This window comes from Apteryx mantelli, chromosome 1 (assembly GCF_036417845.1).
Source record: "Apteryx mantelli isolate bAptMan1 chromosome 1, bAptMan1.hap1, whole genome shotgun sequence".
Lineage (NCBI taxonomy): Eukaryota > Metazoa > Chordata > Aves > Apterygiformes > Apterygidae > Apteryx > Apteryx mantelli.
In genome coordinates, this window is record NC_089978.1 from 5,480,575 (window position 1) to 5,499,472 (window position 18,898).

General features: G+C 46.5%; 2 protein-coding genes across 2 annotated transcripts in view; one reads left to right on the forward strand and one right to left on the reverse strand.

The window, feature by feature from the left end:
- Nucleotides 1-409: 409 nt before the first annotated feature.
- On the reverse strand, nt 410-8,863 carry KCTD21 (potassium channel tetramerization domain containing 21). Its single transcript, XM_013953449.2, has 2 exons — nt 8,834-8,863; nt 410-1,224 (listed from the first exon to the last, which is right to left on the reverse strand). The coding sequence occupies exon 2, from the start codon at nt 1,192-1,194 to the stop codon at nt 412-414; it is 783 nt and encodes a 260-aa protein (XP_013808903.1). The 5' UTR covers nt 1,195-1,224; nt 8,834-8,863; the 3' UTR covers nt 410-411.
- A 1,645-nt stretch (nt 8,864-10,508) lies between these two features.
- USP35 (ubiquitin specific peptidase 35) overlaps nt 10,509-18,898 on the forward strand; it is a 35,687-nt gene continuing 27,297 nt past the window's right edge. The window contains exon 1 of the mRNA XM_067289615.1: nt 10,509-10,564. The gene's annotated coding sequence lies outside the window, so the exon portion shown is untranslated. The remainder of the gene's footprint in view (nt 10,565-18,898) is intronic.

Sequence of the window (18,898 nt, forward strand, 5' to 3'; positions counted from 1 at the left end):
CTGTGTTGCAGCTCCATGGCACCTTTCACTGCATCTGATCTCCAGATACTTGATTACTGAACCATCACGTCACCCTTGCAGTATAGGTTAAGGATCATTCCCATTTTCCAGTTGGAAAAATAAAAGAAGGGTGGAAGTTAAGTGACCTTCCCCACAATTGCACACCAGGTCAGAGGTGGAGGCAGAGACAGAATCAATCCTTAATCCAGGAACTGGACAATATTCCTTCTGTTTAGAATATGGACATATTCTGAAAGATCATATTGGTAAATACATTAAAGGAAAATCATCCTCCTGTTAGTGACTCTTAATCCAGATTAGCGTGATTCTGAATTAGGCTGTAACTGTGTTTTAAAGGGAAACACTTAACCTACGTTATCTCCATGCTGTTACCATAATAAACAGACATTCTTACTTGTACCGAATTAGGCGAATAATCTTATTTTTCATGAAATCTGATGTATGTGGGTGAGAAGAATCTATGCAGAAACCATCACCCATGGCTATTTTTAGCACTTCTTCCACAAACACCTGGAAACTATTGATTTGTTTATTATCAGGCACCACCCAAAGTCTCTTTAAGTTCTGTCTAGTGTACTCCTCTTCTGGTAGGCCTTCCACACTTGCAACCCAATCTAAGGTCAGATGGTTGGGATCTTGCAGGTAGCTGGATATTGAAGAGAGATTTCCATTGAAACAATAGTAAAGTTTGGAACCTAGAAGCTTCAGGAACAGACATGATGTGGAGAAGATATGAGCACTGAACACTTCCATATTGGAGGAAGACAGACTGTAGATCTGGGGTGCTTCTCGAACGGTGAAGTGGACAGTCTGTGTCTTCTGATCAAGGGTGATGTTGAGCATGGCATTCTTCTCAGCTTTAGAAAGCTCCACCTCCTTCTCCTGCAAGGCCTCAATCAGTGGTTGAATTTGATAAAAATCTACCTCCCGTCGAAGTAAACCCATTTCCTGAAAGTCTTCGGGGAGGTCCAAGTGAGAAGTTCTTAAGAAGTTCAGGATATAGCGGAAGATTTTGCCATCTCTGTCGATAAAGCAGTTGCCTTGGCTGTCCTTCTTGGTTGGCATCTTCCCACTAAACATGGCCCCCAACATGGAGTCTGGAAAGCTAGTCAGGGTGGACAGAGAGGTGGTATAGAGTTTTCCTCCAACATTGAGTGTGATAGGTTCTGACATGATGGAAAAGTCACGATGCTGGGACTAATTCTAAAAAAAAAAAAAAAAAGAAAAAAAAATCCAACACCACACATTTAGCTGCATTTACTTGTTCAAAAGAGTAAACTACAGGAGAAAAAAAAAAGAGTTCTAAATATATAATGGTAATGTCATGACAATAATTCATCACAGAAAATAGCAATGGGGAAATACTTTTGGAGGTTGTAGCCTGAGAGCAAGAATGTTTGTTTTTCTCCAAACAGACTTTCCACAGGGCTTTGTCTAGCTTAACTAGTGCTGGAAATCATGAGTCTTCCAAAATGCTATAGTTATGCTAAATGCAAAATCTGTCCCACTGACGTCTATAGAAGAACTAGCGCTGACTTCAGAGCAAGACTTGTATCCTGTATCCCATATCCCTCACGAACACAGAATTTAGAGGAAAAAGAAGGAGCGGGCAAGAATCGGACACATCCCAACATCTTTGCGGCCTCCGAAGATACAATTAAAGCAACAAAGCTCTTGCAGCAGTATCCCCTGACATATATTTGTATGCAGTCATCCTACCAGGGAGCAGTGCTGCTGTGCACATGACAATCTGCAGTTCCATTCAGTAAAAATCCCCCAGGCTTTCTACTTCCAATATGCTTTACCTTAGCAAACATTTCCTAATTAATTGGGGCCATATCTTCAGTTAACATAGCTTCTGTGCAGCTCCTCTGCAGTCAGCTGAGACAAACTGAGGATGAGATTTTATGATGTTGTTAAGCCATTCTAACTTCTCACTGTCTCTGAAAAGAACATACCTCTCTTCCCCCTCCACCATACATTCCTTCTGCCTTACACCAGCTCTGGCACTTTTCTGACCCCATAGTGAGCCAGGTTAGGGAGCAAAACCATCAGGGAACCACTGTTTTCTATTTAGAGTATGTTTCTGCTAGTTTAACTGCTTGAACCATCTTGGAACTAGATGAATGCCAGCCCTGGTGCAAGGGAAGAGGAAGGAGCTGTGTTCCCCTTTTTGTTTCAGATCAGCTTGGCTGCGCTGAAAAGTGGTGCCCTCATTTATGCTAGCTAAGGTCCTGGAGATCAAGCTGAGGATCTCCGCTCACTTTCACATCTGTTTTTCAGTGTTTGCTGAATCCAAATCCATCAACAGCTCCCCCCCAGTTTTATTGTTTGAATCCTGCAGATAGTGCTGAAAAGAATATTTAAAAATCAGCAGAATTCCCATCAGTGTTTGCTTGCAGAGGTAGAAGGTTGCTCTTGTTGTAGTAACTATGGTCATTCAACAGAAAGCAGCCAAACAGCTCCCTTAAGAATAAACTTAAGTGCAGACATTTCAATAACTAGTCATGGAATAATCATAGACACTATGACACCATTATCAGCTCTGGAGTCACAGCAAAAGACAGATAGAGAGAACATGATCTTGTACTGTAACATCAATTCTTTTGTGGCTGCTAAAACCAGAATAATCGTGGTAACAGCACTCCTTCCATCCCTTGATCCCTAAGCACTTTGCAAACATTCACAAATGAAGGCTCAAAATAGCCTTCTGAGAGAGGTGATTATGAACCTCATCTCTCAGAACAGAAGACTAAGGCACAGAGAGCTTGAAGTCTCCGTTCTCAAATCTTGGTGCCCACCTTAAGCTACTCTGAGCTTATTATTTGAACTAACAAGTACTCAACTGCAAGAGGACCAGTGGCTGTTCACCACTTTAAGTGCCCTAAAAAAACCCCACTTGTAGATAGCAAGCACATTTTGATATGAACAAGTTGCCCATGGTTACAGGTCACAGGAGCATCTGTATTTAATTTCTAATTGAAATCTAGCATTTCTCTCTATTCTTTAGCCTTCTTTAGCCTCTAACACACAGTGTATATGCCACTGCACAATAATTAATGGAAAGAATCAGATTTCTAAATCCAGTGTGCTTTGCCTATGAATACCTTACTCCCATGTATCCAATAAAATTGGCAAATAAGGACACATATGTACACCAATATACCCCCCATCTCAGCTGAAGACATCTTGTTACTAACTTCCGCCAAATACAACCTTGAAAAAAAACCTATTTATTTTAGTGTTAAACTCCACTCAATATTGTGGAGCATATTTCTCATATTTCACTCAGCATATTTCTTCCTCTTGAAGACTCCTACCCAATTTATAGAGTAAAGAGCTATTTAAAACAGATCGAACACAGGCTTGAGCTGATCTCATTCTGTAGTACAAGTGACTGCCATGCATTTTTTTCCCTAAGGGCTTGTAATGTGTCTGTAAAAAGAGTTACTGCAAACACAATCTGACATTCATAAAAGCAGTCCAAAATAGATTTTTTTTAAGTTTAGTCAAAGATCAAAAGCGTTCCCCAAATCACACTGCAAATAATGCAGATCGTAGAACTAGGACTGACAGTGATCCCAAAAGCCCTGTTCATTACTTCCCTCCGCTGCTACCACTCAGTCTGCTCTAGACTAAACAACCCAAATTCTTCTGTTCTTTCCTCATAAGTCATGTTTTCAGACCTCTGATCATTTTTGAGACCAAGTCTGATCATCTGCACCAATGGAGTAGTTTTCTCATGTCCTCTGCCAGTCAGCCAGCTGCAAAGAGTGACACGTTCCCCTCATGTGACAGCCTTCACTTGGCATAGCCCGTTGTCAAGAGTTATGACCTAAAGACCACTGGATGGTTCAAATGTTCAGTGACAAGACACAGACTTTGATTTCAAAATCAACACCCACCCTAGGTTTATTCTGATTCAAGAACTTGCTGGCTATGTAAGTTGAATGAGAAGCAGATGTCTCGGTCTGCTTTGAATAGACAATGTAAAAAAGAAAAATCTCCTAACTGGATTCTTTATCAGTAGTCTTAAAGGGATGCTGCCAAAAAAAATAAGGCAGTAATATGAGCTCTTCTAAATCAGATAATGTCTATGCTGCCAGCAACAGCATCAGAAATTTGATCAAGCTTTAACTGTGCTAACGCCGGCGCTGGAAGAGTCCTGGGTGTATCAGCCAGGGCTCTGCACCCACAAGGTGCCTCCCCTCCTCGTGCAGGTTCTGCTCTCCTCTCCCACCTCCAAGCCGGCGCTGCTCACACATCTGCCCAAACCAGCTCCTTCGAAGTTCTGCTTATGGCCGTGCGGCCTGCTGACCCGTGAAGGCTGGATTTCAGTCTTCCAGGACATCAGCTTGCTTTTATTTTGTACGTCCCCACTGCCCCCGCACTACATTCACTCTGAAAGAGTCTTGAATTAACCAGTTCATGATGTAAAGATCTCGTAATGCCCTGTCCATAGATGAGGTTGCAGCATAACTGTTATACAGATGCCATTCATAAAATGGAATTAACATATGATGAGCTAAACATCTGCTTTTGCTTAGCTTGTTTTGCTAGTTACAGTTTTATATCTTCGCAGCACTGCACAAACAAGATAGATCTGATAGTCTGGCAACTTCTGAAGTACCAAAACCCAGCACAGATGGGCACGTGTACTTAGGCTGGATACATCGCTAATTTGGACTTAATGCATTTAGCAACCAGCATATTTGATTCTAGCCAAGGGGTGAAAGTCAATCTTTGCTGCTTTCTCCTCATAAACGTTAACTCAAGGGCAGATGAAACGAATTATCAGTTTGCTCATAAAACCCGCGTTTGCAGCCCCTACCCTAGTTTATCAGCACCAGGTACTTCCTTAACGTAACAGAAAGGCTTTCCAAGGATGCAGTACAAGAGGTAACTTGGGTTTGGTGGCATTTCCACAAGAATGAGGTAAGACAGCATCTGATCTTGGACATGGGTGGCTATAACTTGCAGTCAAAGCAGTAAAGACAAATACAAATTGGGTTACGGTTCCTGGAAGCAGGAAATTGCAGTAAAGCATTTTGTGTAGCTGCTCCCACAGTCGTGCTTGAAATTCATTCAAATTAGATCAGCTAGAGATCTAATTGAGAGCTGAAGATGCAAATTTGGCTGAAGAGCACAGGATGTATTATGTGATATTAGAGTGATTTGTATTTAAATACTCTCCTTAAAAAAAAAAAAGATGTATTTAAAATTATGAAAAAAAGTGGTTGATTTATAGTCATAATCTTTTAAAATAATTTAAATTATTAAATATAATATACTCATTATTAAAAAATGTTTTATACAATATTGTAATAATATATTATGCAATAATTACTTATAAAATTATTATAAATAATTATATATAATAATACATAATAAAATATTTGAACTGAAAGAAACAAGTAGTGTTTCACACTGCAGCTTTTGGGAAAGTCAAACTACTGAATGCTAGAAGCTGCTATTTGAGCATTTGAACAAACGAGGGTTTGTTAATTTTAAATTAGCTTTTACTAACAGGAGTATCTTCAGCAGGTGCAAAGATAACATTTCTGTAATGTCCTTCTATTCAGCTAGCTTAGCTCATCGAATAATTGGGTCAAAGCTGGAAGAGTGACTGAGCTGAAATAACAGGAAGGTATGGAAGAGTGTGCGAAATGACAATCTACCTGTTTTCACTTATCAAGGTCTTCATCTTTATGATTATCAGCTCAGTTCCTTCATTATAGATAATACTTCCTTTGTATAATAATTTTAAATGTAAAACATCTTTGGATAAGCTTATTTCCCCTCTTATGTATTCATCACATTTAAGAGAGCTTTAATTAGCTAATAAATACAATTCTGTATACATAATTTAACTGAGTTTTTGCCCAACTTGGGAAAAAATACCAGTATACAAATAATCATCTACAAATGCATCACTCACAATTTGCTAACTAAGTAAAATGTAAAGAAACAGAATAAATATTGCTAAGTACTTAACCACTTGGAAAAATATGTACAGTTGCAGTGTATCCTAGTCAAAAATGCAGCTTGATGTAAAGTCTGCAAGTTACAAACATGTTTTTATGGTTTCCAAAGAAATGGGGATCTTCCCCTCAGAAAACATACATACATATATACATTATTTGTGTGTGTGTGTGTGTGTGTATATATATATATACACACACACATATATATATAAAGCACAGGAAAAAACAATTTTTAAAATCAGTTTTCTGGTTGCTTATTCAGATTAAAATTGATAATTTAGATCATTCCAGTTAGAAATGTACTACCCTGAAATAGCAAGTTTATGAAACACCAAACAGATGTGCTAAGTTTAGCTCTGTTTAACAGTCCCACTGAAGACATGAAGAAAGCTGTCTCTGCGTTAACAAAATACACATAATACTACTTTAAGCAGGAGCTATAAATACCAGCAGGGATAGAGAAAAGATGCAAAGGATACTAAACAGACCAGAAAACAAAATGAAGTTTTTTTATTCGGGAAAATGTGCATCAGTACCTTGATTTCCCTGACAAGTAAACCCAAATACAAATACTTACCAGGAGTGAGAAAGTAAAAACAACACAGGAACTAAAGCAGCAGTAATTGATTATAAACACAGATTTAACTTCACAAGTGGCAAGGAAGGAAAATGGGCCAACTGCTTGGGACTTCGGAGGCAACACGTCAGGCAGGTTAACAGGCTGATCATACCGTCATTCAGAGAATCTCATTAATGAATGAATTAAACACTGAGCGGCAAAGTCATAGAGATACGTGATTTGGTAGAAGAGGATCATGATGAGCTGCTAAAACTGGGGTTTCCACAGTGTAACCCACAGGCTGCTAACGGCCTTCACAACCTTTACACGTGACCTACAAAAGGCTTTTAAAATTGTAAAAAAATTTAAAATTGTAGCAGTCCCTGACAGAACCAGCTAATGGGTGCTCCGACAGCTATAGCATCTTTTCCTGCCTCTCTGGTACCAAGGTCATCCTTGGTGTTGAGCTTTCAGCCTCTCATATCCAGAAGCAGCTGAATCCCATGGATTTGTCACACAGTTGGAGCCTGGAGAGCTCTGCAACCACGTTTTCCAGACCCTGACGCTCCCCTACTCAGAACCACAGCAAGATGTAGTAATACACGGTCATTTACATGACCATTTTCCCTGTTTTAATTTTGTACATAAGGTACTGCATTGCAGATTAATTTTGTAGTGTAGCCTTCAATATCCCACCAATAAAACATCCCTCCACCACGGAAACTTCGGAAACCCGTATTTAAGACAGTCAGCTTAGTTAAGAAATAGTTGAGGAGTAACAATGGACTGCAAAGTATATATACAGCAAAATAAGAGATGAATTATTTAGGCTGGCACAATGAAGAATGCCTAAGTGGCAATAAAATTAAAGCAAGGCAGGGAACATTTATGATAAGCATCAGGAAGAAGAGCCAGACTAAAATCTATCTGGCTTTCGAGTATTGCCCAAGAGAACTGGTGAGAGCCACATCAGTTGGATAAATGTTGAAAGAGGCTGATCAGGTAATGCATTATAGGAAATAATTCTGTGTTGGTAGGGGTCAGATTGATTTCAGCTAAAGAGGAGGTATGAAAAAAAAATTCTGGGCACCTCTTCATTGGCAGCTGGAGACCTTAAATATGGTTCTACAGGAAAACATAGTTTTTCCAATTATTGGGCTCCAGTCTCTTTCGTTAGAGTACATTAATGTCAAATGCATAATCAGCCAAAGACATTTCCTTCTGCAGAATGCTTGTTCTGTTTTGGACTTTGTTCCAAATTCCCCACACTTGGCGCGTATCACTTTTCCTCCATCACGTCTTACTAAAACGGAACACTTCATTTTGAGGTCAAAATTCCAGTTTCCACGAAACACCCAAGTCCTAAGAAAAACATCCGTAAGCTGTGAAATCTCGCTGTGGGCACATGCGGTGGTACCAGCCCACTGGCACTCACACTGACTTCACCCATAGACTAATTCTGTGCCGTGTCCCTTTTTGAGAGGATTTCTCAAAAGAAAGCAAGACACTCAGCCAAGAATTTGTGCCCCACTTTTTGTGCCCACCGAACTACAGACAAATAGCCCCAAGACAGTTCTGGGCCGTCTGAAGTCACCTAGGCCGTGACACGTAGAGGAAACAAAACAAACGCAAAACATAGGGAAGAGCAGAAACAAAGTAAATAGCTTTTAGAAAGGAAACATTAAAACATCAGTTCACCACTTACCTAGCCAAAGCCAGAGAAGCCAAAGCCAGCAGACATCAAGTCAGAGCCGAGTTTAAGGATTTGAGGCAAGATCTGTAGCAACAAGGTGCTTAAACTTCCCTTAACATGCAACTGATCCACATTTACTTATCTAAGTCCGGAAGATTAAACATTTCCGATACAGTTTCTCTACACTCTATGCTTATTTATACTAACCTTACTGAGGAGAACCCGTGTTTTCCCACGGCTGCAGGGCAGAAATTGATCCCACCTAATTTTGGACGCTTGGCTGAGGCAATTCAAGATCCCAGTCACCCGAGGATCTGTCTGGCACCCACGCAGAGACAGGGTGACGCTTGCAGAGGGCCCTTCGGATCTCAGGTGGGCTAAATCAGCCTCTGGAGGTGATTCTCTCCAGTGAGTCTAGCACAGCACTTTAGTTAGAGGCTTCATATTCGGTAGGCGCGTGTGCCAAAAGCAATATATCCCGAAAGGCAGCAGCCTGGGGCGAGTAGCTAGCTTTGCTTCGGGACTGCTGCTGTGCAGCTGGAATTTTCCAGCCAGCGTTTCGTGAAGGCCACTCACCTCCCTCCTTAGGCGGCTGATGCAGAATTGATTTCTGACTCAGCCGGGGGACACGGGCTGGCACCGAGGATGCCAGTTTGGGGACGCGCAGGAGGGGACTCAAACTCCCAGCAGGCACGAGACAGGAAATGGCATCCCGCCTTTTCCTTCGGCCATGAGGAAGGGCTGGTATCCATCTGCTTTCTGTTGGGATACAGGGCAATAGGACAGAATCGTGGGCTATTCCCCCTTGCACTTTGGAGGATAGGCAACTATCCACTAGTTACCTGGATTTTCATTTTCTAACGCGTGCTTCATTAGACACGGGAATATCCCGCTGCCAGCGAGAGCAGAACAGCAGGAAAGCCTGCACGCGAGCTTCCGAACAGCCGTGATTTCGGCAGTCAGATGCTGCTCTTCGATCCCCCCTGACGAGGGCCAGGTGCGGCGGCGCTGCCCGCCGCAACGCAACGGGAGGCAGCTTTTGGCCGTCACGCGGCAGCAAGCCCAGGCCGAGAGGCTGATGCTTCCTGCTCCGGGACGGAGCTGAGCACAGAGGGTCACGCACGCGACGCTTTGCAGACGCTGAATTCGAGCGATGTGCAGTTTTGGGCAAAACAAGGGGGTAGGGAGGCAGGGGGAGGGAAATACACCCAGTTCGTAAGAGGAAGGAGCAAGGTAAAGCAAAGGTCAGGTTCCTACTGAGATAAGAGGAGCGAAAGCATCAGCGCACAGCGGGGAAGAGGAAGCAGAAACGAAGCTTCGCAGCTCACGAAGGAGAACGGCAGCAAACAAGATGGAGATGGGGAGGGAGCGTGGAGCCGGAGAGAGAAAAATCGAAGCGCCGCGGGCCTCGGCGCTCCCTTGGCTCCTTGACCTCCGACAGCCCGCGGGCTCTGCCGGCCGAGCGGGCTGCCGGCGAGGCGCTGCCACCGGGCGCCGAGCCCCACGCCAGCCAGCCGGGGGGACCCTGCTCCCCATTGCGGGGCGGAGGGGCAGCGGCCTCCCTTTCAGCAGATGCTGCCACCCTGGGTACAGCGCGCTGGGCCAGCTCATCTCAGCCGGGGCTAGCGTTAGCCACGGGATTCCCAGCGTGCCGTCCAAGCATCCGCACGCGTCTGCCCGCTTGACCCCTGGAGCATCTTCCAGAGGATACTCCTGGTGGCCAGCGAGCGGTGCGCTGGGCCGGGGCACCCGTGCAGCAGCCCCTCTCCCGCTTCACGCCTGCCACTTCCAGGGCATTAGGGAGCCGGGATCCGCCCAGCACAGCGCTGCGGCCGCATGCGAGCAAGCAAACCCCACTCGGGAGCAGCGCCCGGGCGCCCTCCGCAATTAGACCTGCCCCGTGCGAGGGCTCGCGCTGCCCAGCACCCCGCCGTGCCTCAGTTTCCCCGTCTCCATTGGGGGGGGGGGGGGGCCCTGCGCCCCGCTGCGGGCCGGCTGCACCCACCTGCGCCCCCGCGCGCCGCCGAGCCCCGTCCCGTCCCGTCCCGTCCCCGCGCGGCGGCGCAGGGAGGCGGAGGGGCCGCGCCGCGGGTGGGGGGGGGGCGGGGGGCGGGGCGGGCGCCGCGCGCGCGGCTCCCTGGGAGTTGTAGTTCGGCGCCGCCCGCCGCGCTGCCCCCGCGCCGAGCCCGGCCCGCCGGACTGCAGCTCCCAGGAGGCACCGCGCGCCGCCGCCTTAAAGCCGCCGCGCCGGGCACCGCGCATCGACGGGCACGGCCCGGCGCGGCACAGCCCGGCCTGCGGCGGGAGGTAACGGCGGGGCAGGGGGCTCGGGGGATGGGGTGCTCGGGGGATGGGAAGGGGTGCTCGGGGATGGGGATGCGGGAGGGAGGCTGGCTTGCAGGGGGGGATGCAGGAGGGATGCTCGAGGGATGCTCGGGGGCTGGGATGCAGGCAGGACGCTTGCAGGGAGGGATGCAGGAGGGATGCTCGGGGGTCGGGGTGCTCGGGGATCAGGATCTAGGAGGGGTGCTCAGAGGTTCGGGATACAGGAGGGATGCTCGGGGGTCGGGGTGCTCGGGGATCAGGATCTAGGAGGGGTGCTCAGAGGTTCGGGATACAGGAGGGATGCTCGGGGGTCGGGGTGCTCGGGGATGGGGATGCAAGAGGGATGGTCGGGGGCTGGGATGCAGGCAGGACGCTTGCAGGGAAGGATGCAGGAGGGATGCTCGGGGGAAGGGGTGCTCGGGGATGGGGATGCAAGAGGGGTGGTCGGGGGCTGGGATGCAGGCAGGACACTTGCAGGGAGGGATGCAGGAGGGATGCTTGGTGGTTGGGGATCAGGATCTAGGAGGGGTGCTCAGGGGTCGGGATGCAGGAGGAATGCTCGGAGGGAGGGGTGCAGGAGGGGTTTCAGGATAAGGGATGCTCTGAGGGGTGATGCAGGAGGGATGTCTGGGCTTCGGGGTGCTCGGGGATTGGGGTGCGGGAGGGGTGTGTAGAGGTCGGGATGTAGCAGGGATGCTTGGGGGTTGGGATGCAGAAGGGAGGCTTGAAGGGAGGATGCAAGAGGGTGCTCAGGGTAAGGGATGCTCAAGGGTTGGGATGCAGGAGGTGTGCTCGGGGAGGGATGCAGAAGGGATGCTTGGGGATCGGGGTGTTCAGGGATTAGGATTTAGGAGGGGTGCTTAGGGGTTGGGATGTAGGAGAGATGCTTGGGGATCGGGATGCAGAAGGGATGCTTGAGGGAGGGATGCAGGGAGGGTTTGGGCTAAGGGATGCTTGAGGGTTGGGATGCAGATGGAAGGCTTGGAGGGAGGGATGCAGGAGGGGTGGTCAGGAGTCGGGATGCAGGAGAGATGCTTGGGGGTTGGGATGCAGAAGGGATGCTCAGGCTTGGGATGTGGGAAGGATGCTTGGGGATCAGGGGGCTAGGGGACTGGGATTTAGGAGGGGTGCTAAGGGGTTGGGTTGTAGGAGAGATGCTTGAGGGATGGATGCTTGGGGTTGGGATGCAGAGGGGATGCTCGGGGATCAGGATGCAGGTGGGATGCTTTGGGTTCGGGGTGCTCAGGGATTGGGATCTAGGAGGGGTGCTCATCGGCTGGAAGGCAGGAAAGATGCTCGAGGGAGGGATGCTTTGGGGCTGGGATGCTTGGGGATCGGGATGCAGGGGGGATGCTTGGGGATCGGGATGCAGGAGGGGTGCTTGGGGGTCGGGATGCAGGGGGGACGCTTGGGGATCGGGGTGTTTGGGGATCAGGATGCAGGAGGGATGCTTGGGGACTGGGGTACTTAGCAATCGGGATGCAGGAGACATTCTCGAAGGCAGGGATGAGGCAGAGATGCTCAGAGTGAGGGATGCTTGGGGGTCAATGCAGGAGAGGTGTTTGGGAACTGGGATGCTTGGAGGGAGGGAGAGAGGCAGCAGGGGGGCTCAAGGGACAGGAGGCAGGAGGGATGCTTGGAGATCAGGATGCTGGATGAGTGGGAGTGTGTGCATTCCTCCAGCGCCTGCAGGACTCTGCAAACCCCAGTTTCTAAGGCAGCATCTTGCTCTGAGAAACTGGCCAAGCTGGGTTCAGGTTTTCCGCCAGGGAAGCTGACCCAGGGAGAGACGCCCAGGGATCCTCCCATCCCGTAGGCAACCCAAAGGCCTTAAAGTGAAGGTCAGATTCAGAACAGTCTGGCTCCAAATCTGTTCAGGTTAAATTTGCCCTGGCTTGGACTTTGGGGATATTGCTGAAGAATAAAAGCAGGGATTGGCATCTCATATATTTGCCACTTTTGAAAGGTTCTCAGAATGCTTTGGGAACTTAATGCCTAAGAAAAAAAGGACGTAGCAAAGGGCTGGATTTTCACCTGGGGAGGGGGTTCAAAATGCTTCGGACGGTTTGCGATGTAGTCAGTAAAGTTTGCCATGGTCTGAGATCGCCTTCCTGATTTCTGTGTTGGCCGATGCCAAGCCAAATATGTGTGGGATGAAGGGAAATTGAGGTCTAAAATGAGTGACGTATCCCATTGTTCCGAAGGCACTGTCAAAACACCGGAGATCTCTGCATCTCCAAGCGGTTAGGCAGCGTCGGATGAATCCCAGCCAGTGTCGGTTAGCGTCGGTTCTCGGTCTGGTATGCTTTGGTAAATAGCACTTGGTTTCTGATTGAGCTATATCCAGGGTTTTTGTTTCTACACGCAGATAAAAGCAGACAGAAATCAGAAGAAAGAAGAGTGATGTTTATGCTATAAATATCTCCGAGAAAGCAACAAGCCTTCCGGCGTAAACGTATTTACGGTCTCAGGGGATGATAATAGAAAGGACGTTGGTCTGAAGGTCAGAGCGGGATCCAGGCGCTCCTAGTATCAACCCCTGGGGCAGTAACGTAGCGCAACCCTGGCTGAGACCTCTGGCCAAGGAGAAAAGCGGAACGCTGCTGAGGAGCAAAAGGAAGATGTGCTCATCTGGGGGGGTGTGAGGAGGAGAGACCGTCCCGGGAAAACCTTGTCTAGTGCAGGCAGGACAAAGCTTTTGGTCATCTCATGCCAAACATATTAAAGGAATTAAAAAGCAACTGGGATGGTTCATCGGCATTCGTGGCTGGTGCTGGTGTTAGCCATAAAGCCGGGGTTTGTCTCTGATGGCTTAATGATTAGAGCAGTTCTGCTTTACATGCCTTTCTTCGCCGCTGGTTTTCAAGGCGGCAGGGTATAGAAATTAACTTCCTCGTGCTTTGGTTTCTGCATCCGCAGCAGCGAATGATGTCTGATGATATACAATATGCTAACAAGGGTTTTGAGGAGCTTTGTTAGAAAATGATACTGATACATATTAGAGAGAGATGTACGACTGGAGGCAAGAAACTGAACTGGGAGGGGGAGTCTGTCCAGAGAAGGAAAGACGGTAAAATGTTAGGGCCTTGGGCTTTATTTGGCATCATTGCACTGATCGTTTTGACATCTAGCCAAAGCCTTTTTTCCTTTGATATCAAAGTTCCTGATAGCAAGAAACATAAAGGAGGAGATGAGGCTCCTAGGATTTGTGTGCACCAAGGCTTCAAAGAAATATGAGAGCAGATTAGCTGAGATAACTGTGTTCAGGTAGGGCAGTCAGCCTCACACTGTTGTCCACGAATCAAGGCCACGGTAAGTCACCTGCAGATGGCTGATAGATTTGTATTATGCAGTGAAAAGTATAAGTAGTATTTTGGAGAAAAGAGGAATAATGAAATGCACGGTATTGCACGAGGAAGGAGAAGGATTCATAGTGGTCTGCAAGTCTAAAATGTCAATGGATTTTCGTAAAGCTAGGGACTCCTGTATAGTAAATTTAGGCTGATTGCGATTAGGTATAATTTGGTTAGTTACTTTTTAGTTAGTATTTTGAGGTAGCTCAGAAAAGTGCGCAGGCCACGGGAGAGAAACATGCTGTTCAGCGAGTGGAACTCCTGACGTAGAGAAAAGCCCTGCCAAATGCTGACGGACCAACTGGGTGATAATGCTAGAACAAATCCTTCATCTCTGCAGCGGCCAGAAAGCGGCCCAGCAGGGCAGATGGTCCCGTGGGCAGTGGGGACAACCTCCTGCTCCAGATCTGCTACTCCCCGGTGGCTAAAGCAGCATCTCCATCAACTCCTGGCTGTAGGGAGCAACTCAGGAGTTTCTGATTCAGTGCAGCAGAGGGCAGGAAGACACGGGAGAGCCTTACGAGCCCAAATTAATTAAAACTAGTGAGTAGGAGTCATGCAGCATAAGTGCAATCTGTCCCTGAAAAGTAGTTTAGGACGGGAAGTGAAGAATATGTTATCTCGTTGAAAATAGAAGGTGAATTTAGAAAGGCAGACTGTAACTACGTGAGAGAATTTGGCCAGGACTGTGCGCTGGCAATCTTTCCCTTTTATGGCTGCAGAGGGGTAGAGTCGCGCTTCTATTTCTTGCTGCAAGGGTTACTTGGCTGGATTTTTCTGCAATTATTAGCTCTCGGTTTCTGCTCGGATCTCCTAATAACGGACCCGATCCTCCGCTCTGCTGTGGCACTTTGTTTGGGTGCAGCTCCGCTAAATCTAGCGCTGCAAGTAAGCGCAGCAAGGCGGGGTATTGCAGTTAATACACCTGTGGGCACGGAGACTGAGACAAGAGTTGCGATATGTGTTCGGTTGCTGGGTCTGCCTCAACCTATTGTGTCTCCTTGAGCAAACGGCTTGATCTAGATGTGCCTTGATAGACTAATACTGAAAAGGTATCAATGTTATCCCTTTTCTGCATTTACTCTTGAGTGAGATATACTCCTATGTGTATATTCCTAGTGGGTCCTATTTTGGTTGAAACCCGCAGGCATTATTACAGTGTAAATAATAAATAAGGGAGATTAAGACTTCAGATAATAATGAGAAACTGGATGTGAAATAATTAAGAAAGAAGAGAGAAGCAGCAATTGTGTCATTGAAAGGACTAGAGAAAGGATCTGCAGCATGTCTGTGGAAGTGCTTGAGGTATATACAGAAGATCATTGAACTGGAATTGCATTGCTTACATTAATTAAGGTGACAATCAGAATAACTAGACTGCAGCCAAATTAAGAGTATAACTGGACCTGTAAATTACTACAGATGATAGGGAGACAGAAGGAGATACAGCAGCATTGATGAGAACCGAGCAGTGGCTTTTATTTGATGATTTGTAGCTCTATAGGGAAATTCTAATTTCCTCACAGTTGTTCTGAGATTATTATTATTATTATTTTTTAGCCATTAAAAAAAAAGTAGGAATGTTATAAGAATGACTTTTTGTGACTGTCCAATACTGTCTGGTCAGGCTGCGTCTATTGGATGTGGTAAATCAGATGAGTCGCCTGCTGTTGTTTCCCCTCCTTGGCTGGATAAACAGGCAGGTACTTTGGACCAAATTTAAAATACCCTTTGCACTTACATTTTTCCCCTGCAAGAATGCATTAGGACACGCTCAAGTACTATGATGTTCCTGAAAAACAGATCTAGAAAAGTGTGGGACCAACAGGGGCTGCTTCTTTTAAGAAGTTGTATACCGAGTCATGGGAAATTTTATACAAGGAAGACTGTTGTGCAGTATTTTGTGTTCTAGCAAGGTGCTGTGCACTCTCAGTTCCACCCTGCAGCAGCTCAGCATCTTGCAGGATTGAGCCCTAATTGCCTGGCTATCTGGAGTATGCAGCAAGAGTAACAGTAATGTCTTGGCTGACATAAAAGAAAGAATTTGAGCAGGAGTAAAGGACAATAAAAGGTGAGTCTTGTTTCTGTACTTCCAGACCTCCAGGGAATTCAGGGAAGTAGATCATGATTTCTTCTTTTTTTCTTTTTTTCTCTTTTTTTTTTAATGAGAAGGACACCACTTTATTTATCAGTCTATCTTTATATAGTGGGATTTTTTTCCTTCACTAGTGATATTTATCAAACTATCGCATGAAGCAATCTGGATGCCATTCTAGGAAATGTGCTGAGTTTATTACCAAGATTTCCTAAAGATAAGGGACATCTCAGGGATGTCTTTTCACAGCTCTGTAAGATCTGGGGTGTGGGAGCTGATACTCGATTCTGCAAAATGTACTAAGGAGCCTTTATTGGAAATCTGCTGCTGGCGGGGACAGTGGAATGAATTGATTTAAAAGTAATTGGATAGATTTCAATTGAAATGAATCCTTATTAAAGGAAAACCATAATCATAAGAGAAATATATTAAAAGGACACCTCTGATCAGTTCAGATTATTCAGGTTAGACTCAGAGCCCAAGGTGACTTTTCATCCTAAGGTCTTTTGTTTATTATTTGCACTTCGCTCAGTTTGGAGACTGAAGCCAAGCTGGTTGATGTCACTCTTTGCTTATGTGCCATTTCAGTCTGTGGTTATTAGAGCATGACTGCATATCTGTGACTTGCAGGGACGCATCTTATGGTAAGCAATGCCTGTTACAAATGTTGGTGACATACTTCATTTTCCTTGTGACTTTAGATGGAATTTAAGTTTGGAGCTAGGACTGTTCTCCTTTACAGTGGTCTTTTTATTTTAAGGAATAAAGCATGGGATAAAGCACAGTGAACCCCTGTGTGTATTTGTGAATGCAAGACTGAGATACGTGGTATTGAATGCCATTAATGCTTACTGGTCTCCCAGGTGGAATGGAGAGTGTCCTCAGGTACTTTTGTAGGTCTGAGCATATTACTGCATGACAAATGTGAGATTTGAAGAGAAACATCCCTCTTCCAAAGCACATCGTTTTTTCTAGCACATCTTCAAAAGATCCAGAAAGATGGTCTGGGGAATTACAGTCTTGTCAGCCTCACTTTGGGAAAATCATGTAGCACATCCCCTTGGAAGCTGTTTTTGGGCACGTGAAAGAGAAGAAGGTGATTGGGAATAGCCAGGGTAGATCAAAAGTAAATCATGCTTGACTTACCTTATTGCCTTCAGTGATGGAATGATAGATCTGTGGAAGAGGGGAGAGTAGGGGATGTTGTCTACTTTGACTTTAGTAAGGCTTTTCATACAGTGTCCCACAGCATCCTTGTAGGAAAGATGGGATTTGTGGTCTAGATGGGTGCGCTACAAGAAAACTGGCTGGATTGTTGGGCCCAAAGAGCAATGGTTAGCGGTTTGTGCTCTATCTGGGAGCTAGTTACAAGTGGAGTTCCTCAGGGATCTATCCTGGGACCTCTCCTATTTAGTATCTTCATCAATGATGTGAAGGAGGAGATGAAGTACATCTCATCAAGTTTGTGGGTGAAACCAGACTTGGAGCAACAGTTGATATGCCTGAGGGTAGGGCTGTCATACAGGGGGAACCGGACAGGTTGGGGCTGACAAGAACCTCATGGAATTCAACAAGGACAAATGCAAAGTCCTGCACCTAGAATGGACTTACCTAGGATGTACTCACCCCTTGCATATGTAAAGGCTGGGGACCGACTGGCTGGAGAGCATCTCTGCTGAAAAGGGCCTGGATCCTGGAGAGCAGCAGGCTAAACACGAGCCAGCAGTGTGCCCTGGCAGTGAAGAAGGCCAAGAGCATCCTGGGCTGCATAAAGAGGAACAGAACCAATAGACAGAGGGGAAGTGTTTTTTCCCCTCATCGTTCATCGCTTGTCAGACAACATCTAGAAAAGTGTCCAGTTTCGGGCCCCCCCAGTACAAGAAAGATGTTGATCAGCAGGAGGAAGTTCAGCAGAGGGCCACCAAGATGGCCAGGGGCCTGGAGCACTTGCCCTGTGAGATGAGGCTGAGGGTATGGGGCTTGTTCAGCCTGGGGAAAAGAAGGCAAAGAGGGAACTTATAGCAGCCCCCCAGTGTCTATGAGGAGTTTATCAAGAAGGTGGAGCCAGGCTCTTCACAGCATTGCATAGCAGGAGAACAAGAGAAAACGGACATAAATTGAAACAAGAGCTTCCGGCTGGGTATAAGGAAAAACTTCCCACTATGAGATAATTAAGCTGAAACAGCTTGCCCAGAGCATCTATGCAGTCTCCATCCTGGGACATTCTCAAGACCTGAATGGACAAAGCCCTGAGCAGCTTGAGTTGATTTCAGTGTTGACCCTAGTTTGTTCAGGGTTTGGACTAGAAACCTCCTGAGGCCCCTTCCCTCCTGATTCTGTGATTTTATCCATGTTACTTCTGCCATTTGCTCACCCAGGGAGCAGAACAGCTTTGCCATTTCATGGGATTTTTTTTCCCCACTGCAGAGCTCATTGTATGTACTTTCTCTTTTGGATGAGCCACATAACAGATGGAAATCTCAAAGCTGCTCTTTAACAATTAACACTTTGAACTTCTACAGCATCTTCCTGTGCTCCAGGAACTCAGGTCTCTTTGCAAGCAGGAATAAGCTTACCAGGGACCCCAAGTTGAAGTGACACCGACTAGCTTGGATTTATACTGCCAGGATTAGCTCCCTCCTTTTGGAGGCTATCTTGGAGAGAGGTAGGTGGAGTGGTTCAAACAGTCGGGAGGTGAACCAGTAGTTACTCAGTTCCCTTGGATGATCAGGGATCCCTAGACCTCTTGTGCTGATAGTAATGGAGACCCATTCATTGTATACAAATTTGCATCCTGTGCATGGGAGTTCAGACTAAAGCCATAGGCAGCACAAGTTGGGCATCCAGAATTTAACAACCTGAGAACCA

Coding starts and splice junctions, on each gene's coding strand:
- KCTD21 (XM_013953449.2), bottom strand. CDS start 1,194: ATGTCAGAACCTATCACACTCAATGTTGGAGGAAAACTCTATACCACC.